Source organism: Grampus griseus, assembly GCF_964374135.1.
Source record: "Grampus griseus genome assembly, chromosome: 20".
Taxonomy (NCBI): domain Eukaryota; kingdom Metazoa; phylum Chordata; class Mammalia; order Artiodactyla; family Delphinidae; genus Grampus; species Grampus griseus.
In genome coordinates, this window is record NC_139014.1 from 49620920 (window position 1) to 49642593 (window position 21674).

Here is a 21674-nt window from a genome sequence, read left to right on the forward strand (position 1 = left end):
TTACCTGCCTGGCTTTTTGATAAATGACCCCAAATTTGAAGGTGTTGTTGACGTCATGCTCATCGTAGGACACGATCATTTGGGAGGCCTGGAAAATGTGGGAAGAAGAAATCAGATTATTAACTTGGAGGCAAAATGAGGAGGCAAGTGGAAGGGGAAGCACCCCTTTTGGTGGAGAACATGCCCCCCTGATATGAAACATCCACACAGGGAGGAAGAGAAAGGGTGAAGTCCAAAGTACACGGTCGAGATGCAACTCCAAAGGTCTCAGCTGTTCCCAGCCCCTGGACTCCCACCAGTGGTGACCAAACCTCTGGATCACCCATTCCATTTCCCTCCAGATATGCCAGCCAAGGCCTGGACACACAGGCAGTCCAGCAGGACGCGGGGAACTGACTTTACCCCAGTGTTCTATCTGGGGAGTAAAAAGTGCAGCCGGGACCCCAAAACCAGTCAGCGAGGATGATGCCGGCTCCAATTCCACCTCTAAGCAGCAGTGTGATTTTGAGCAAAGCACTGCTCCTGCTCAGACGTCAATCCCCTTTATCCATAAAACAAGAGGTCTCTAAGGCGGAACATACGCTAGCTAATTCAATATGCAAAGAAAAAACAAACAAAAAAACCCTGACCACTGGTTCCATCGAATTTTCTATTGTGCTTCAAAGAGTTGGTCAGAAACACTAAGCTCTCATTTTGAATCCACTGCTTTCACCTGTGCAGCTTTGAGTGAGCCACTTAACTTCCCTGGGCCTCAGTCTCCTCATCTGTTTCTTTATTTTTATTATTATTTTATTTATTTATTTTGCCATGCTGCGCAGCATGCGGGATCTTAGCTCCCTGACCAGGGATCGAACCTGTGCCCCCTGCATTGGAAGCACGGAGTCTTAACCACTGGACCACCAGGGAAGTCCCTCCTCACCTGTTCAATGGATACGTGTGGCTGTGAAGATTCAGTGAGATCAAGCACATGAAGTGCTAAGCACACAGCAGCTATTACCATCATCATCTATGTAAACCCTCCAGAAATATCAGAGTTGGACCAGCTTGTTAGGAAACACAAGACTTGGGGACTATTGGGATGGTCTCTGCAATAAAAAGGAGGGATTCGACCACATGTTTTGCTACAGGAAGAACAAACCAGGCATGACTTTTTGGCCAGAGTATGTGGCCCATGTCAGGTTGTCACCCCTGACACATCCCTGTGTGGCTCTCAGCTGCCTGAGGAAATGGACACTTCTCAGCTCCCCCTGGAAGAACAGCGCTGCCCGACCCCAAAGGGTGCCCCCCACTCCCACCTGGGATGAGTCAAAGGCTTGGAGCAGTTGCCCTGCCCGGGAAGAGGCACCCGGTCATGGACACCTTCCAAGGAACATTCTAAACTCTGTGAATTGTAAAAACACACACACATCTCAGCCAGATTAACATCCCAGCCGGACGAAGCAGTCCTTCCAATCTAGAAAACATGAAAATACAGCTGCTCTCCCATTATTACCAGAGCCGGAGGCTTTCCAAGCTATAGAGAAAACTGCAAAAATGAGAGTCATCGGGTTCTCTCAGTGGTTGTGATTTGACAACAAAAATTGCCAAACTTGTAGTTAAGTTAGGGCTTTATGATGGGGTTTTGATGTTTGGTTAAACCTCACAAATTCAGCTTTAATTATAAAGGGGAGGGCAGTCTGAATGATAGAAAATATTCCATGGAGCACAGCATCTTACTGGGAAGCGCCTACAGATGCTCGGGGTGGGGGGGGGGCGGGGAAAGAGGCGTCTGAGAGAAGGGCTCTGGCACATTCTCTGTGCAGGAGAGGACCCTGCCATTATCTCAGCCCCCGCATGGGGACAAATCGTGTGTCAAGCCCAATTGTGAAGATATGAGGCTTCATTCCAGAGGGTTCTGGGTATCCCAGCCAGGACAGGACCCCTCTCCCCTCATCAAACGTCTCACCTCCTGGCTCCTGGCTGTCAGAACCGGGGCTCGGAATGGACTGAATCAGCGCCAGCCAGCCTGCCCCAGCGAGCCCCAGCCGGCCCACCGCCTGCTTCCACGGCCTCTCCCCAGGCCCCGCGGGCTCTCGAAGCAGCAGCCAGTGCCCTGGGTCTCTTCCTATGGCCTATGTAAAGCGATTCGCTGTCCATGGGTGATTAAGTCCTCTCACGGCATAATTGCTCTTGAGCGGGCTTGGGAGTTTGTTTTGTTATTATCGCTCTTCTCCCCACCCACACCCCAACATCAGAACCGGGGTCAAGTTGAGGCCAAGCCTAAGGAAACTGTTAACAGAGAACCAGCCAAGTTTAACTAGGGGGCCGGTGGAGGCTTGTTAGGCCCCAGACCTGTAGTAATGTTGGCAACAGGGAGCCAAGGTCTGGCCTCTTATTTCTTAGTGGGGTTCTGCCTTCTGCCCGCCTCGCCCCCTTCCTGATGGCTGACCAGGTCTACAGCAGCCCCCCAGCTAGAGGCAGAATCACTCCCCAGCCCAGCACTGGCCTCAGGCAGGTACGACCAGACTGAGAAGCTGCACCACGGCTACCCGTCTGCCACCTCCACACAGCTGGGGACCAATTCTAGTGGGCTGGGGACCCAGGCATGGCTGAGGACGGGTTCGCAGCAGATCAGTTTGTGAAGGGGTGGGCAGGGAGAGGGGGAGACATGGAGGTGTATCACGGAGACCCCGCAAAACCCCCCAAGATGCAGAGAACTTCCCACAGAGCCCCAGGCGTGCAAATCCGTGCCAAATGGCAGAGCCCTGAGCAAGGGGAGAGGGGGGAAGGTCCTCACCTTGGGGTACAGGACAGGGTTGAATTTCAGCCCCACTGCGTCGTCACAGAACGCCTAAGCAGGGAGAGAGAAACACACAGCTCAGGGGCCACGTCCATGGAGGGCACCTGCGCTCCTCTGCCCACCAAGAAAAAGAGCGTGAGGCCAAGACCTGCGGGGCTCAGGCGGCCTGGGGTCAGATCCTGGTGCTACTACCGCTCACTCGCATGTGGTCGGGAAAGTCAAGGGACCTTCCTGGGGTTTCCTGCTGAAGTGAGGCCACCGAAGATATCCGACACAGTTCTGCCTGGCATTCCCACTCCCGGAGTGTGGGTCCAACCCCACCCAGCTGACCATCCTTCTCACCCCACTTTGATCACTCAGTTTCCAAGTTCCCAGGACCCCAGAGAAGTGACATGGGCCCCTCCACCAGCTGATGGCTCCTTACCTGGGGGGGGCCCTCCGTCTCAATCAACAGCACGGTCATCCCTCAACCCAACCGTCCTCGGCTGTGAAGTCGCCCCAGTTGCCCCCTCTCCTCCCTCCTCCTCTATTCTCCAGCCCTGTCTCTCCATTGCTCTTGTCTCCTGAACTAGCTGTGAACTTGGGGGCTTAGCCTGTTCCCTGATCAGCCTCAGCAGCGAGGATGAGATGGGCAAGGTGTAGAGGAAAGGGGGGCATCCGCCAACCGCTCCCCCCAACCGCATCCATGCAGTCAAGGGCCCAAGAGGACCATGGCCTTCCCCTCCCCAAGGGCAGAGCCCACCCAGGACGAGCCTCCGCCCCCACCCCAGAGGCCAGACCTGGCCCAAAAGAGGAAGCCACGTCCTCTCAGTGTCAGCTTTTACCTTTGCAATCTGAGGGACGCTGGGCAACTTGCTCAGGCCGGCCAAGGGGATCCGCTCATGTACTGTCTTCACTTTGGACCTGCACACATGGAGGAGGATGAGAAAGCGGTGTCCACAGAAATGGAGTCAATGAGGAAGGTGGCTGACGTCACGCCAGGCCACAAGGCAGGTACTTGCTTCACGTCACCCTGGGTCAGACCTGCCTCATTCCGCCCAACCCGGGCATTGGGCGCTGCACTCAAACTGGAAAATGGAATGCTACTTAGGGACCCCATGGGAAATGGATACTCAAAGAACCTGCCTGGTACAGCTGACTGCAACTGAAATACGGAAAATGCAAATAGCTACCTTCAAGTTCGACATTACTTTTTTGTTTCTTTGTGTGTTTTTTGTGTTCTCCAGAAGAACTGGGCAGAGCTTCTGGACATATTTGGGTCTGACATGCAATGAAACCTTTATGAAAAGAAAAACTAATATTTGAAAATCTGTATTTACGTAAAATATAGATGAGATGAAAGTTGCTTTATAAAGGGATTCACCATAAGGCTAAGTTTAGCCTGTTCCCCTGATTCATTCAGCACATTACGAAAGTGTTGAATTCTACCGACTGCTTTTCTGCATCTGCTGAGATAATCATATGGTTTTTAATCTGTTAACCTGGTGGATTACATTTCTGTTGAGCTATATTTTCAATCCGTGGGTAAAACTCCTCTAGCTTATGATGTATTCTTTTTTTCATATCCTGCTGAATTTAATTTATTGATTTTTTTTTTTTTTTTTTTTTTTGCGGTACGCGGGCCTCTCACTATTGTGGCCTCTCCCGTTGCGGAGCACAGGCTCCGGACGCGCAGGCTCAGCGGCCATGGCTCACGGGCCCAGCCGCTCCGCGGCATGTGGGATCTTCCCAGACCGGGGCACGAACCCGTGTCCCCTGCATTGACAGGCGGACTCTCAACCACTGTGCCACCAGGGAAGCCCAATTTATTGATATTTTATTTAGAGTTTCACATCTATGTTCAATAGCAACACTGGCCTATTTTATTTTCTTGTACTTCCCTTGCCAGGTTTTGATATCCAGGTGTTACTCCAGCCTCGTAAAATGGTGAGCATCTCATCTTTTGAAATAGTTTGTATACCATAGGAATTTTCTGTCCCTTAAAGGTTTGCTAAAATTTGTCTGAGATTTCACAGACAAATCTCTGGGCCTGCTATTCTTCGTTGGGAGGATATCTGTGGCTATCAATTCGGTTCTTTTTTTTTTTTTTTTTTTTGGCTGCTTTCGATCTTCGTTGCTGCGCAGTCTTTCTTTAGTCGTGGCGAGCGGGCGGCGGGGAGGCACCCTTGTTGCAGTGCGCGGGCTTCTCACTGCGGTGGCTTCACTTGTTGCAGAGCACAGGCTCTAGGCACGTGGGCTCAGTAGTTGTGGCGCACAGGCTTAGTTGCTCCGCGGCATGTGGGATCTTCCTGGATCAGGGCTCGAACCCGTGTGCCCTGCATTGGCAGGTGGATTCTTAACCATTGCACCACCAGGGAAGTCCCCCAATTCGGTTCTTTAATGGTGAACGTTGAGGTTTTCTACTCCTTATTGAGTCACTTTTCAGAATTTATGGGTTTTTTTCTATAAAATTATCCATCAAATGCATTGATACAAAGTTGTTTTGGGTATTCTCTTAAGACTTCATTTCTATTTGCAGTCGTGTCCCTTCCTTCATTGTGGAAATAGTATCTGTTTGTATCTTTTCTCTGTTTTCCTTAGTCAGCCCTTGCTGGGGGTTTAGTTTATTAATCTTTTCAAAGAGATAGCTTTTGGTTTTGTCTATGACCTCTATTCTTTATTTATTTTTGCTTTCTACTTCACTAGCTTATTCTTGCCTTTTTTATTTCTTTCCTTCTATTTTCTTTGGGTTTTTTTTTTTCTACTATTCTTTTCCTAACATCCTGACCTGCATGCTTACACACTGAATCTTTCTTCTTTTTTACAAATGCATATAAAACTATACATCTCTCCCTAAGTACCACTTTAATTGCATCCCACACATTGATAGGTAGTATTTTCATTGTCACTTAGTTTTAAATATTTTGTCAGTTTTCTGCGATTTCCCCTTCAGCACCTGAGTTACTTTCAAGGGTTTTCTTTATTTTTTTAACTTTCCAAATATATGAGTTTTATCTTTCAGTATTTTCATTGTTGATTTCTAGTTTAATTTTTGTATATTCAGGGAACATACCCTCTATATTAATTATTTGAAATTTGCTGACTTGATACGTGGACTTTTTTTTCATGTTCCATCTGAGCTTGAAAAAGAATGTATCTTTTTCTCTTTTGTTGAGTTCAAGAATGTATGTTACAAGATCAAATTTGTTAACTGTGCTGTTCAAATCTTCTATATCCTCACAATTTTTTGTCTGCTTGGTCCATTGGCATCTGAGAGATGTTACTGAAATCTCCCACTATGAGGATTTGTCTGCTTCTTATATTCCTGTCAGTTTTTGCCTTTTTAAATTCAAGACTATGTTACTAAATACAAGTTCATGACTGTGAGATCTTCCAGGTGGACTGTTCTTTTGATCATCATGTAGGCTGAGGCCTCTGAGGGGTCCAGTAAAGGGCATCCTTCTCTGCCCAAGTTATGAACAAATACAGAAAAGAGAAATTAAAAGTAATTTGGGAATTAAAATAACTCCTTTGGCTGATAAAGGTGAAAAGGAAGCACATGAGCTTACTGTGAAGGTGCAGTGGGCCTTCTGACTACACCCCAGAGTTAGCCACACCCACAGGCAGTGCTGGGCAGGGGCAAGCCTCCTCTCGTGGGGTCTGCTCAGGTGGGACTTACAGTACAGGGAGCAGGGGGAATGCCCTGAGGGCAGCTAGCTCCAAGAGGGAAAGGGAAAAGAACACAGCTATACACATCAAGTTCTTACTCCCAAATTTAGCCTTGTATCAAGGGGGTGAAGAGAGCCAGGGGTGCCACACAGAAGTGTTCCCTTCATAGAGCAAGAAAATCAGGAGTAGGGAAGGATTCCCAAGTTACAAAGGAGTGTTCCTTTTATCCCTACTAACACTTTTTCCCTAAAACTCTATTTTGTCTATTGCTCACCAGCTTTCTTGGTTAGTATTTCTCCAGCATATCTCTTCTTATTTCTTTATTTTAAATCTTTCCATGTCGTTTTTCTTTAGACATGTCTCTTATTAAGCAGAGTATAGCTGCATTTTTAGTTCAATCTGATAGCCTGATATTTTCATAGGCTAATTTATACTTGTGATTACTAATGTACTTAGAATTACTTTTTCTCATTTTGTGTTTTTAATAACCCTGTGTTTTCTTTTTATAGAAATTTCTGTAACTTCTAATACACATATTTATATTTTTCCAACAAACTCTAAACTAACTTGCTATCTCTCTCCTGAGGAAGGAGGGGACACAATAGCTACTGAACTCTTCCCTCCCACTGTCCTTCCTACATTTGTTTATAAATTTAATTCAAGAATCCTTTTTTTTTAAAAAAAAACTTCCTTTCTCCAGTCAGTAATTAAACTCATCAACATAGTTTACCTATTTCTTCTCACTTTTTAGTTGCATCTTTCCTTTTGGTTTCTCTTTTCTTCTAGCTGAAGTACATCCTTTAGTAATTCTTTCAGAGAGAGTCTGTAACTGATATATTCCCTTCATTTTTTTAAATATCTGAAACAGCTGTCTACCACCACTTTAAAGATATTGTCCCATTGTCCCATGGCTGATAAGAAGTCTGCTCTCAGCCTAGCTGTCATTCACAAATAATCTGTCTTTATCCTTAAGTATCTTTAAAATTTCCTATTTATCTTTGAAGTTCTAAGGAAATCTGTTCCTTACAAGTTTCAAATAACTACCTACAAACCATCTAGATCTAGAAACTTTTTTTTTTTTTTTTAGATCTAGAAACTTTTGGAGAGATCATTCTTTGAGAACTTTTTCAATTTATTCCATTATTATTATTGAGCCGGTCAGGTTTTTTCACCTCGTGTTAAATTTAGTAATGCATACTTTCCCAGAAAGGCATCTGCTTCAAATAAAATTTTCAATTTAATAGCATTGGTTGAACATAATATCTATTTTTTTAACATAATATCTATTAATGTCTATTGTTAGATTGTTTGATCTTCTTTACATCTGTGGTTATATGCCTTCTTAATGCCTAATTTCGTGTATTTTTATTTTCTCTTTTTATCTGTATTTGACTAGCTGAATAGTTACCTATTTTGTTGTTATTTTGTTCCCTCAACAGAAGTTTATCTTTTTCTAGGCTACAAATAAATCTGTAGTTTAGATTTACTTATCAAATCTCATGAGGTTTTTTATTTCTAATTTATTTCTTTCAACTTTAATCTTTGTTAATTCCTTCCTCTTACTTTAGGTAATAATATTGATAATAATAGCAGCTACCATTCTTGAGTAGCTACAATGTATCAGGTTCTGACACAAAATATGCATTCAATAATTTTAAGGTGGATACTACCATCACCGTTTCACAGATAAACTGAGGCACAGACAGGTTACTAACAACTTACAAATATGATTCTTTCTTTTTGAATAAGGAACTTTTTAAGGCAATTAATTTTCTTCTAAGTATAGCTTTTGACACAACCCATAAGCTTTTAGATGTAATATTTTAAATGTCATTATTTTATAAATATTCTATAACTTCAGCTTTGATTTCCTCTTTGGCCCAACAGTTATTTAGGAAAGTGTTGAGATAACCTACTTCTAAGTGGTTAAGTGAGTTTTTTAAACATTACTGTTATTAATTTGTAGTTTTACTGTCAAATTGTAAGCAAATATATCCAGCAAAGTGTCTGATTTTTAAAATTTATTTAGATTTACTCTGTGGCTCAAAACTCTGGTTCCTAAATCTACTGCTATCAAGAATGATCTGTAAGATTTTTAAAAATAGAAATTTGGGCTAACAATCCTTTTTTTATAAAAAAAGGAGCAAAGCTTATGAACAGACAGTTCACAGAAAATAAATACATGTGATCCTTAAATATATGAAGAGATGCCCAACATAATTCAATTAAATTATTATGAATTTAAACCATACTAAAATACCATTTTCAACTATCAGATTGGCAAAAATCCAAGTTCAAATTTATACAGCTCCTACCGAAGGCAATCTGGCAAATCTATTAAAATACACGTGCATTTATGTTTTGACCCAGCTATTTTACTTCTAAGAAATTATTTTAGTCCATACAAATTAACATTTGTACAAGGTTATTCATTGCAGCATTATTTGTGATACTGAAAGACTGACAATGGCCATTAATAGGGGATCTATTAAATAAATTATTTCACGTTCAGGTGATAGAATACTATGCAGCAGTAAAAGGAATTAAGAAACTCTTTATGTACTAATATGGAAAGAACTCTAGATATATTGTTAACAGATGCAAGTTACAGAACACTAGGTTCTACAGAATGCTAGGGAAATGAGGAAATGGGAAGATATAGTTATTCATGTCTTTACCTTACATATTTATATTCAAATATATATATGTATGTATGTTATATATGTATATATAACACATATATATGTGTATATTATACATATGTTATATATAATTGTTATATATATATGTATATATGTTATACATATATAACAATTATATATATAATTGTTATATATGTATAACAATTTGTTATTTTTTTAAATGGTTGGAGCCTAGAAGTCTAGGTTTTGTTTTAAAGCCCTATCTACCTTATAATCAATTTGTGTAAATATTCCATAGACACTTGAAAAGAAGCAGAGCTCTCCATGAGAGGATCAAAGTTTGATAGCCAAGTATAGGTACAGATACATATAAAGATACATATATACAACTGACATAAATAATATTAATGAGATTATCCATACCCTCTCATTCCCTACCCTAGTTGATGTCAAGTGGTAAGAAGTATGTTAAAATCTACCACTACAATTGTATTCTGCCAATTTCTCCATATTTTAATCACTATATATATGTGTGTGTGTGTATATATATATATATATACACACACATATATTGTTAAAATATATACTATTAACAACAAAAATGTTCATAAGATATCTTTGCTGTGGATTTTATCTTTCACAAATAGACAATGGCCCTCTTTGTCACACTGATTGTTTTGCCTTAAATTCTGTTTTTCCATATTAATATTGCCCACTCTGCTTTCTTTTCGGATTGGATTGTTATAACTTTTTCTCAACACTTTTCTTTTTAAATATACAGTTACTTTCTTTAATAAAATTAATTGATTGATTTTTTTTTCCTTTTGGAGAGATGACCCAAACTGAGAATCTTTTCTGTGTAATAGTGGAATTTAACTAATTTATATTTATTATACATCATCTATGTACTCAGACTTATTTCCATTATCATATTTATTTATTTATGATTCCTCTATTTTCTCTCTTTTTCTATAATGGGTACGTTTTCTTTGTCATTGATTTTGCCTGATATTTGGTGAGTCTTTTTTTTTTTTTTTTTTTGCGGTACATGGGCCTCTCACTGCTGTGTCTCTCCCGTTGCAGAGCACAGGCTCCGGACGCGCAGGCTCAGCGGCCATGGCTCACAGGCCCAGCCGCTCCGCGGCATGTGGGATCTTCCCGGACCGGGGCACGAACCCGTGTCCCCTGCATCAGCAGGCGGACTCTCAACCACTGCACCATCAGGGAAGCCCTGGTGAGTCATTTTGATCTTCAGATTTAAGTCTTCAATCAGCTTAAGAACATCCATTATCCACATGTTTAATTCCTGTTCACTATCCTCCACATTCATTATAATTTTGCTTATCATTTTATAGTTGTTGTGTTTACCTTTGAATTATGTGAGAGCTTCTTAAGCTTATTCTCAATATTACTAACTGGGTTTTCCACAAAGTAGATTCTGCTCTTTACTGTTTGTAATATCATTTAGAATTCTTCTTGGCCATTTTTAGTTTTTTTATATTATTTCCTTAATTTAACCAGCACGTTCTTCATATCATTCTATTGCCTTATTTAATCTTTTGTCTTTAAAACAGTTTATTTTTTTCTAGAAGTCTGCCGAAAACACAAAGTTAACAGATATCTAAATTTTACTTGGCTTTCTATAACAAATCCTTTTCAAAGCTTGGTTATTTCCCTACCTTCTAAATGCTAGGTTATACTTTTTTAGATGCAGAATCTTTTCTTTCTCCAAACTATGAGGGGTTTTTTTTTCCCCTCTCCTTCTTCTTTTTATATCCAAACTTGAAAATGGAGACATCTACTCAGGCTTGTTATTTATCTCCAACCTGTTAGTAGATTCTCCTTGGCAACTCTCATGGCACACACAGATGCTGTTAGAATACTCTCCTCAGATTTTAGGCTAGAGAGCTGGTTGTTATAAGACATCAATTAAATAATCCAGAAGCCTACAGGGAATGAGGAAGAAGCTGGGACAGGAGTCACTGCCAGCAGAGGAATTTCATCTCTGCATAATTTCTTCTTTGTGCCTGGTAAAGTTACTAGGCTGTGGGACCAATTTTTTTATGTCTGGTTTTCAATTTGGCCATTACTCTGGGTACACGATGTGATTATCCAACTTCCTAGCTGGTGAATGGCTTCTCTCTGCCACCCCACTCACTGGATTTCTGTTTGGGAGAGCCACATTTGAGCTTGGGCTCCCCAGGGCACCGATTTCAAATGCTATTGACCCCAAACAACAAAAATGTTTCCACGTAGAAAGACCCCTGACTGTTCCAGGGCTCACCCTTACTTCTAAACAGCACAGAATTGTCCCCAAATCTCCAATTTCATATATTCCCACACTGCATTGCTTTCTAAGGAAGAAGCAATGGGGTGCAACTCTCAATATCACCTACATTACAGTCCTAACTACCCCACAGATGACAAAAAAAAAAAAATCATCAAAGTACGTTGCGTGCTGGGCATCTTTCTCTTATTTTTAGTTCAGGTGCAGCATTTCAGATAGGCTATATACTAGAAAAAGAGGGTTAGATCCTTGTGTTCAGTTATCTTCTTACTCAGAAATTCTACCCAACCTGGGTCTGATTTTTATTAAGAAAGGAAGTAATTTTCTTTACAGAGGTTCACCTAGCTCGAAATCCTATTAGGAGATGGGGATCCAGGTATTACTCCCTCAGAAAACTGGCTCTAGCGATTTAATGGACTCTTCCTTGCCTTGCAAACATCATTTCTAGCCAGGTGAACCTCAGCAAAGAAAATTGCTTCCTTTCTTAATAAACAGCAAACCAAAATTGTACCAGCCGCCCCCCCTCACCTCTCCTATAACAAGGCTATGTGTCCCTGTCCATCCCAAATTTATCTCAAAATCTGGGCAGAAAAAAAAAAATGTTATTGCTCTTTTCCAAATACCTTCAAGGACTTCCAATTAGATTCACAAATATGGACTGGGAGCGTGACAGGCTCATGGCTAAACACCAGCACTGGTCTTCCTGGCTTCTCCACCAGCCCACCAGGGACAGAGATAAATAAGACAGACTCTGTGCTCCCACAGCGCCCTGTGTAAATCACTAAAATAATACCTGCGCCACATATCCTCCATGTTCCTCTCCACTAGACCATAAGCCTACAGAGAACACAGACCATCCCTCTGTCATTATTGCAAAGGAGGTTCTACAAAACACGTTAGTCACACCAAACAGAAACCAGTTCCAGTTCCTGCCCTTGAGGAGGTCATATTCCAGAGAGAGGTCCCCAGCTTAGCTGTGAATCGGTTGTGACCGATTGTCCTCCCGTTGTGACCACGACTCCGTCTCGGGCGCACACAGATGCCTTGGGATCTATTTTCCCTGGCTGCACACCGTAGGTAGTATTCTGGCAAACCCTCTCCCGGGACAGGCTGGAGTTGCATCTCAGCAGGATAAGCCATCTTCCTCAGAGTCCCAGTCCCCACAAGAGAGGCAGGTTGGGGTGACCTTGAACCAGACACCACTCTGACTCCCGCGATCGGCCCCAGGCATAAACACCTGGTCTCCCTGCCTGGCAACTCAGACATAGCCCCAAGGTTCCAGCCAGGTCTGTTTCCCCAGCACACCCAGAGCAGACTGGTCAGACTGGTATTTCTGGGTCCTGGCCACCAGAGGCGTGGCCTCTAAGAGTGCAGAAGCCCCACCTGAGAATGATCCGAAGGTACTCAATACCATCCGTCTCCTCACACTTGATGGACAAGAGCAAGTTCCCCAGACTGCTGCCGGTACAGTAGAAGTTTAGATGATCCTAGAGACAGAAATCAGGTGTTAGCGGGGAGGAGGGGACCTTCCGGACATGTTCCCCCAAATCACCTCCTTCACCAGGAGTCAGAAGCCCCATAGCAATGAGGAAGAGAAGGATGCTACTGCTGTGGTTGTTACTGGTGATGATGGGGGGAGGGGGGAGGAGGGGAAGAAGGGGAAGGGTCACAGTGAGAGGCCCAACTGAGTCCCAGGATGTGCCAGGCACTGGGCTGAGGGCCTAAGAGCCCTTATCTCCTTTAATCCTGACTACAACTTTATGCAGGAGGAAACATCATCATCCCCATTTCACAGATGGGTAAACCAAGTTCAGAGTTGTTAACTGTCCAGGGTCACACAACTAATAGTGAAAGATCCAGGGTTCAAACCCACACCTGTCTTGACCAAAGCCCAAGTTCTTCACCACAAGATATCGAGTCCACTTCCTGGCTTCCAGGGGCAACGCTTGCCAATTCAGACTATTTGTGGGAATAAAGCCAGGAGGTTCACTGGCACCGCCACCCAAGGGGAGCCAGGAGGTCCTCTGGACAGTGGGTCTCCTCCTGGCCCAGGGAGCCCATACCAGACAGGCCATATCAGGATGCGGCCCTCAAATCTGCACTTTAACACGTTCCCCAGGGGGTTCTGACGCAGCTCCTAAGACTGCAAAGCTGCCTTAGGCCGGAGATTTCTGGAATCTACCTTCGGGACTTCCAGAACCTGCCAAGTCTAATGGGCAGAATATATTTAAAGAAATGTAACTTTGTCACTTTTAAGCCATCAGAGGCTCACAGCACATCATCCAGTACAAGTACTCAGGGAGACCTGCTTGAATAAGGACACGAGAGACTTGTACCATTTTGACAGAAACAGACTTCCAAGGTGTGAGAATGTATTTGTCCCTTCCACCCTCCTCCACCCCCAAACACTACCCATTCCATCACCTCCTAAGATATTTGTTGGGGGTGATTCCCCACCCAGACTCATCACACCAAGAGCCTTCCTAACTTCTGCACACCCTCTGTCCGCCCCATCCCTGCCCAGGAGCACAGCCAGTCAGACCTCTCCAATGAGGACACGGGCAGGCAGCAAGGACAGGGAGGGCGACTTCGAAGAGGAGAGACAGAGATAAAGGGGCAACTGGAGAGGAATGCTGGGTTCCTGGGGCCCTCCCCCTCCAGCAGCTATTTTTGCCCCCGGGCCCCCTGGGCCTCACCTTCCCCAGGAAGTGCCTGCGGTAGGCCCTGGCTTCACCCTTGCACTCGAGCTTGTAGCCAAACGTGCTGGGGCTGAGGTTGTCCTCTTCCTCCTCCTCACAGATGCTGCTGCCCAGGGAGGTCGGCGTGCTCACGTTCTCAGGGTCCTCAATCCAATAGCCCCCAAACTGGGGCAGGACGATCAGGGGGTATGGGCCTCCCTTCTCCACCACCTAGAGGCAGAGGGAGGGTCTTGCACTGCAGCCTGCCCTGGGTCTGCAGGAGGTGGGGAGAGGTGCCGGTAGGGGTGCCCTCCAACTTCTGGACGGCTCCAAGGAGGGCATCCCGTCTTTGAGGCCAAACGCAGCAACATGAACCCCTCCCCTAAGCCCTACAACGTCTCCAGCTTCACCAACCCTGTAGTTTCAGAGGTGCAAAGCTCGGATGGGTACCCCCAATTTAAACATGGAAAAGCTGAGGTCACAAAGGGAAAGGTGGCAAAAGGCCTCAAGCCCTCAAGTACCAGGGCCAGGGTTCTCTCCCACGTGGGGTGGGGCAGGGACCATCAACATCATCACCGTCAGCTCCCCCGCCGCCCCCGCCCCGCCGGCAAAGACAGGACCCAGAGCTGCCGTGCGGCCAGGGGGGTTCCTACCTCGTCGATGCTGGGGTACGGAATGTAGTCGTCCTGCAAGACAAACCAATGTCACCATTAGTCCCGGCAATGCCCAAAAAGTTTGATCACTGTTTCCATTCCCCTCTCCACTCCTTACTCCAGAGGGGGTGAGGAATAGGCTGGGGAGCATCAGTGGGAAGAACACCGGACAGAACAGCCTAGAGGCAGCTCTGGGATGTGGCTTGAGTTCTTCCCCAAACTGACAGAACCTGAGTGCAAACCCTGCCAGCTGAAGATGCAGTACGCAGAGCGCGGAGTCCCACACTCCTGTGACCCAGCTTCTCACCCTAGGATGCTGTAACAGGAAGATGACCTCTGGTCCCACCTAGCCCCCTCCAGGAAAGGGGGTTAACCTCTAAGTGATGAGCTGCTTGCCTGGGCCTTGGCAATGGAAGCTGAAGCTGAGAGCTGACGCCTCCGGAGTCTGGAGCATAGAGCCTGACACCCCTACGTGCTGCACGTGGTCCGTTTGCAGGAGCAGGTGCAGAGAAGCCAAGCTGAGCCACAAGCCTTGTCTCACCAAGGCCTCCGCCCCAGCAGACCCTGAAGCTGCCCCAAAGGTGTCAAGCCAGGGCCCCCCTTGCTGCCCACTGTGTACCGGTCAACACTGTGTGGCCACTGAAGTGGCTCTTGGTGAAAATAAGAGTTAGACAGTGTAAGAGAGCAGACCCCAGCATGCCAGCTCTGTCCCCTGCCTGTCACCCGCCCAGCCCACCTTGTTCTTCTGGGGTCCCGGCTTCTGCTCTTCAAGCTTGATCCCCTGCAGAAACAAGGAGAAGAGGATCCATGGAAAAGCAAAGGTCACAGAAGACAGGCCAAACAGAGGAGTCTATCAGGAGCAGCTGCCTTAGCTGGGGGTTAGTAACAACAGCAGCAGCAGCTGGCATGTGCTGGCCCCTTACACACTCAGGCCTCACAGCAGCCTCCGGCAAGGCAGCAGCGTAGGGGGTTAAGAGCGTGGACTCGAGCCAGATCACCGGGATTCAAATCCCAACACTGCCGCTTATGACCTGATGACCGTGGGCAAGTCACAAAACCTCTCTGTAGCTCGGTGTTCCCATCTGTAAAATGGGAACGAAAACGTCGCCTACGCTTGTGGTGAAGATTAAATGTTGAGAGTGTGTTAAGCCCTTGGAAGACTGATCGCTATATAGTAAAACTACAGGTAGGCGGCATTTTCATCTTGGTGCTTAAATATCTCCACCAGGCTCTCTCAAAGCCAGTAGGTGAGGGGTGAGGATGGGAACCTGCATCTTCGGGTGTCATCGATGCCCACATGTTGGACCTCATGCCACACCAGCTCCACCCCTCCCTGGTGGGAAGGTCCAAGGGTGACAGGCGGGCCACCTGGTCCTCGTTCTGCCGCTGTCGTACTATCCACGACCCTTGACAAAGTTGAGCCTCTTGCAGCCTCCGTGGCTTCATCTGCAAAATGAGGATTCTAACACCCATCCTCCCGCCTCATAGATGCGTCACTGCAAGGGACAGGCACCGTGACTGGGCCTGGATTAAAGGGGATCATCTGCAGTTATCTGGAAAATGCTCTTCCGGGGAGCAGGGCCCGGTCCTATAGTCACGTTGTGAATTAACTAGGTTTTGAGGGAGGGGGGCACATGGTGTGCCCAAGATTGTTTGAATAAATCCAATGAGGGTGTGAGACGCTGGGACACACGGGGACACACTAGGAGAAACAGGTCCCCTCTAGAGAGAAGAGTGTCCAGAAGCGGCCGCTGCCTGATCATCATAATACGCATCAGGACCTTGGCCTTCCATGGCGCTCCCTCTGTTGTCTCCTTTGAAGCCCTCAGCACCTATTTACCAACGAGGAAACTGAGGCCCACGAGTAGGTTGCTGGCCTAACGTCACACAGCTTGCGCGTGACAGCACCTGGATTTGAAGCTGGACTGTGTGTCTACACGTGTGTCTACAAGTGCACGGTCCTATCCCACAGCTCGCAGAGCCCAAGACTCCTGCTAACTGGGTGGATTTAGACTTGGGCTTCTCCAGACTTGGCTGGGCTGAGTCACCTGCGGCGTTGTTCAAGAGGGCTTGGGGGGGCCCCTCCCGCTGGACAGGTGCTCCTTTCCACACACAGGGATAAAAAACACCTGAGTGGCCAGCAGACCCTGTCCAGGGAGGCAAACTGGGCGGATGGGGATGGGGGTGATGTCAGGAGTCTGTTTTGTTTGTCCTGCACTAGTCATCCCTGCCTGGGAACAGCCCCTGGGCAGGACAGCAAACCTCCTCCTGTGCCTTCCCCCACGACAGAGCCACCACGCAGCACTGGGCCGTCTCTGGGTGTCATCCTTTGCAACAGGTATTATGATTATGCCCCCCTCCCCCATCCCCAGCCATGAAGACACTGAGGCTCAGAGAGGTACAGTGACTTGACCAAGGACACTCAGCTAGAACGTGAACCTAGGACCAAAGGGATCCAAAGCTTGTGCACTCGGCCCCTGTTGCGTCACAGGGATTGTGCCCTTCTTCAAATCCCTAGACCCTCGGTCCGGGAGGTCAGGAGTCCTGGATCTTAGTTTCAGCTCTTCACAACTCTCAAGAGTGCCCTGCATGCTTCACTGCTCTGAGGCTCAGTCTTCACGCCCGCAGCGTGAGAGAGCGCGCCCACACTCAAGGACAGACTCCAGCCACACTTCATAGAAGCCGCTTCCCATGTGAGTTTCATACAGGCAGAGGAGTTGGAAACTGTGGCCCCTAGGAGGCTGGGACCCAGTGGGCACGTGGTAGAGGCCCAAGCACTGGGAAGTCCGGTTTCAGCCACCAGCAATCTCAACTGAGATGAAATTGACCCACCGCCCAAGGGTGTCAGCCGCCTGCCGTGGAGACACACAGGAAGCAACCAGACCCCTGGCACTTCCCTGGCGGTCCAGTGGTTAAGACTCCACGCTTTCACTGCAGAGGGCGCGGGTTCAATCCCTCGTCGGGGAACTAAGATCCCACAAGCTGCATAGCGCGGCTAAAAAAAAAAAAGACCCCTGTCCTTGCCAGGCTCCCAATCTAGTTGAGAGGACAACCCAGCAGCCTCAAAACACGAGGACCGTGAGGCCGGTTAAGTGGGGCTGGAGTCTGTGCTCAGAGAAGCCCTTTGTTGGGGAGGCCGGGGGCCCCGGCTAGCGGTGAGGGGTGAGTGGATCGTGGCAGCAACCAGAGAGAAGGCAGGGTGAGCCGCAAACTCCCCGCCAGCTTGCCAGAGTGCGGGGATTCCGTGGCTCGAGGTGAAGGTCCCAGCTTTACTGAGCACCTATTACACACTGCCTCCCATCACTCACTGTCAAGGCCGGTGCCCTCCCTGTTTCCTCAACTTGACTGTACGTTCCCTAAACGCACATAAATCAGTTTGTAGTCCACACACTGCTGGGCACAGAGCAGGATTTTAATAACTTGCTCGTGATAATGACACAACCACTAATAATAGTTTTCCCTCAAACAGTCCCTCCCCCTCCCCCCTTAGGGAGACCTGGCTTTCCCAGGAGGACCACGCTTGCTGGTAGCAGCTGCCTTCTCAGCATCTCCACCTGCATCTCAGGCCTGTTGTGGGCACGCTCTCTGCCTCTCCTCCTAGACCTTCCATCACTACCGGATCCTCCTTCCTGGAGCCTGCAGCAGCTACTTAGGGTAAAGAGCACCATCATATAGTGGCTAAGCCTTGAAGCTATGTACTAGCCCCGAGCCCTTAAATGTTTTATTTAATATCTCTGTGCCTCAGTTTTCTCACCTGTGAAATGGGGATAATAATAATATGCCTACTTCCTGTGGGCTTTGTCAGGAAGACATGAGATAACGCCTGTCAATCTCTGAGCCCGAGAAGTGCTTGAAATACGTGGGCTATTACCAGCATCTTCTTCCCATCTACATTTATGAAGCCTTCTGGACCTCCCCCCATATTCCCTAGGGCGGTGGTTCTCATTTGTGAGCTCTGACCCCTTGGTGAGGGGTGATTATAAAGGACCCCCAACACTGAACACTGATTTTTGTGCAATGCCTACAAAGTCTTTACATATTTCTCATTTCATCCCAACAACCACGTGAGTGGGTATTTTACATGTAAGCGGGCGTTCTTATTTATAGAAGCTGTGATATTGTGATTTATAATAAGAAATATATATTTGGTCTTCATGCAATTTGAGGCACAGAGCTCCTAAAACGCTTGGAATTTCCTAGGTGATAAGAGCAATGGGGGCATCTTTTGTTATAGCATTTGGACTTTTGTCCTTGGTTCCTAAAACAGCTCCAGAGCCATAAAGGTGAAAGGAGTGTCTTGTTATAAGTTTATGTTAATGAGGTAACTTTTGGGAAGCCCCTAAGGATGGAGGCTTGTTGCCAGGGGAACCAACCCCAATTAGAGGGTTGGAACTTTCAGCCCCACCCCCAACCTCCAGAGAGGAGAGAGGGGCTGGAGATTCAATCAATCACCAATAGCCAATGATTTAATCAATCATGCCCATGTAAAGAAGCCTCCACAAAACCCCAAAAGGACAGGGTTTTGGGAACTTCCTGGTCGGTGAACACATGCTGTGCCCAAAGAAGGCAGAGAAGCTTGCACCCCTTCCCACATACCTTGCCCTAGGCCGTTCTTCCATCTGGCTGTTCCTGAGTTACAGCTTTTTATAATAAACTGATAATCTAGTAGTAAACCCTTTTTCTGAGTTCTGTGAGCCACTCTAGCAAATTAATCGAACCCGAGGAGGGGGTCGTGGGAACCTCCGATTTGTAGCCAGTGAGTCAGAAGCACAGGTGTCAACCTGGACTTGGGATTGGTGTTGAAGTCAGGGGAGGAGGGTGGTCTTGTGAGACTGAGCCCTTCACCTGTGGGATCTGACCCTACCTCCAGGTAGACAGTCTCAGAACTGAGTGAAACTGTAGGGCACCCAGCTGGTTTCGCAGAACTGTTTAGTGTGAGAAAACTGCCACACGTCTGGTGTCAGAGTGAGGTGAGAACAGTGCTGTGAGTAGACAGAAAACAGGAGCGAGAAGCTTAGAAAAGGGAAGGAACTAGTGCTAGCGAGTGTTAGATGCAGGATTTGAACTCAGGTCTGTCTCCCACTCCACTGCTCTGCCTCGCAGACGTGAGATGAGTCCCCTAAGAAGGGGCTTTCTTTCCAACCCATTGCCGGAACAACGGACCCCCTCAAACCCTCCCCACATCCGTCTGCCCTGCTGGCAGGTTCTGTTTGTCTTCTCTCCATCCTTCAGGCGGGAGCCGTCCCAGGATCCTCTGTGCCGTTCGACCTGGAAATGGCCTCAGGTGGTCCAGGCCATCAGGACTGTGAGTTCTCTCTTCTCTGCCCTCCCTCCGAGCACCCGAGTTTTGCCTGTGGGTTCTGCTGGTGTCGTGTCCGCTGAGGCCACTGCAGCATCCCCACCCGGTGCCTGGCTCCCCGACAATGAGGATGCTCACCTGCATTTTCTCCAGCATCTCAAAGAACTCCGCTGACTGAAAGACACAAAGAGGGCGGGGAGAGAAAGATGGGGCATCAGCCAGGAGGTCTGCTGAGAAAGCCTCTGCGTTGACCGTCTGGAAGCTCCACCCAGGGCTTCCCCAGGGACAAAATTCATTTGGATCAAGAGAGAAGATCATTTGATCTTGCCTTTGCAGGGCTGGAGGGCCAGAATACCCCATACAACAAGAGGGGGAGAAAAGCATGCCCGGCCTGGCAAATGGCCCTGGGGAGAACAGTTACTCAGTCTCTGTCAAGAGGGAGGGGTCCCTGGGAAAAGCTAAGGTCTCCAAAAGCCCTGGGATTCAGCCTCCAGCAGGATTCGTGTTTGGGATGTTTTCAGCCCAACAGTGAGGCCAAGATGTCCCACACAAGTCGTTTTCCAACTTTTGTGGCAACACACAGCTCTTCTGTCTTCTCACAGAAGTCTCACTTAGAACTCCAACATACAAAACCAGTAAAAACACAGGGGCTCTGGCCAAGGCAGAGCCCCTGATGTGCCACCTCTGCCTGCCCCTGTCCCCTGTCCCCAAGGCACCTTTTGGGACCCAAGAACTGGTGAGCAAAACCTAAAAACCATTGAACTGCAGCCTCCAGTGGCCTGGATGGGTTATTTTTTAAATCGTAAACTACATAAGTCCAAACTTTTAACCTACATTGGTGCCACCCTTGTAAACTCCAGGTAAGACCAAAAGGAGAAAAAGTGGAATGAAAGGGTGAGGGACTGAAAGCTCTACCCTAATAAACACACGCAGAGGTTGCCCCAGAAGTGTCCCCACTTCCCGTTCTGGAAAAACAGCTACACTTTTTTGTCATAAGATCACTGCCCACATCAGGGCACTGGCAAGCCACGAGTTAATGAGCGCCCAGAAGAGACAGTCCCCGGATGAATAGGAAACAAAAGAAAGCAGTGAAAAGGAAACATGTCCTTGTCACTTCTTCATGCAGAGGCAGGGTATCCACCCTGCTTTCCTCTGCGGGCACCAATGGGCCAGAACTGCCTGCAGCCCCGTCACCCTCAGCATTCTCAGAAGAGAACCACCATGGAAAGGACCCTTGTGGAGTCACCTGCAGAGACCTGGCCCTGCTGCAGACTCCAAGTGACCTCTCCCAGGCTAAAGGTGGCCCAACCCAAAAAGTCCATCAACTTTTGAATAAACAAATTATAGCATATCCATTCAATGGAATAGTATTCAGCCATTAACAAAAAAAAAAGAATGAAGTACTGGCTCCTGCTACAACATGTATAAACGTTGAAAACATTATGCTAAGTAAAAGAAGCCAGACACAAAAAGCCACGTGATTCCATTAATATAAGATATTAATGTATAATAATAATAATTATATATTATATAATATATAATTATATATTATATAATTATATCTATAATTTCACATTTATATATAATTATATATAATTATATATATAATAATATATATTATATATATATAATTTCACATATATATAAAATATATAATTATATATTATATAATTATATATTATATAATA

The 21674-nt window shown here is 46.5% G+C and overlaps 1 protein-coding gene across 1 annotated transcript in view; it reads right to left on the reverse strand.

Annotated features, from left to right (window-relative positions):
* Positions 1-21674, reverse strand: part of RAP1GAP2 (RAP1 GTPase activating protein 2) — a 100525-nt gene that overhangs the window by 38208 nt on the left and 40643 nt on the right. The window contains exons 2-9 of the mRNA XM_082679940.1: positions 20125-20160; positions 15424-15468; positions 14688-14720; positions 14053-14265; positions 12740-12843; positions 3604-3682; positions 2777-2830; positions 5-88 (exon numbers count right to left, since the gene is read on the reverse strand). Of these exons, the coding sequence (XP_082536066.1) occupies positions 5-88; positions 2777-2830; positions 3604-3682; positions 12740-12843; positions 14053-14265; positions 14688-14720; positions 15424-15468; positions 20125-20160 (648 nt within the window). The remainder of the gene's footprint in view (positions 1-4; positions 89-2776; positions 2831-3603; positions 3683-12739; positions 12844-14052; positions 14266-14687; positions 14721-15423; positions 15469-20124; positions 20161-21674) is intronic.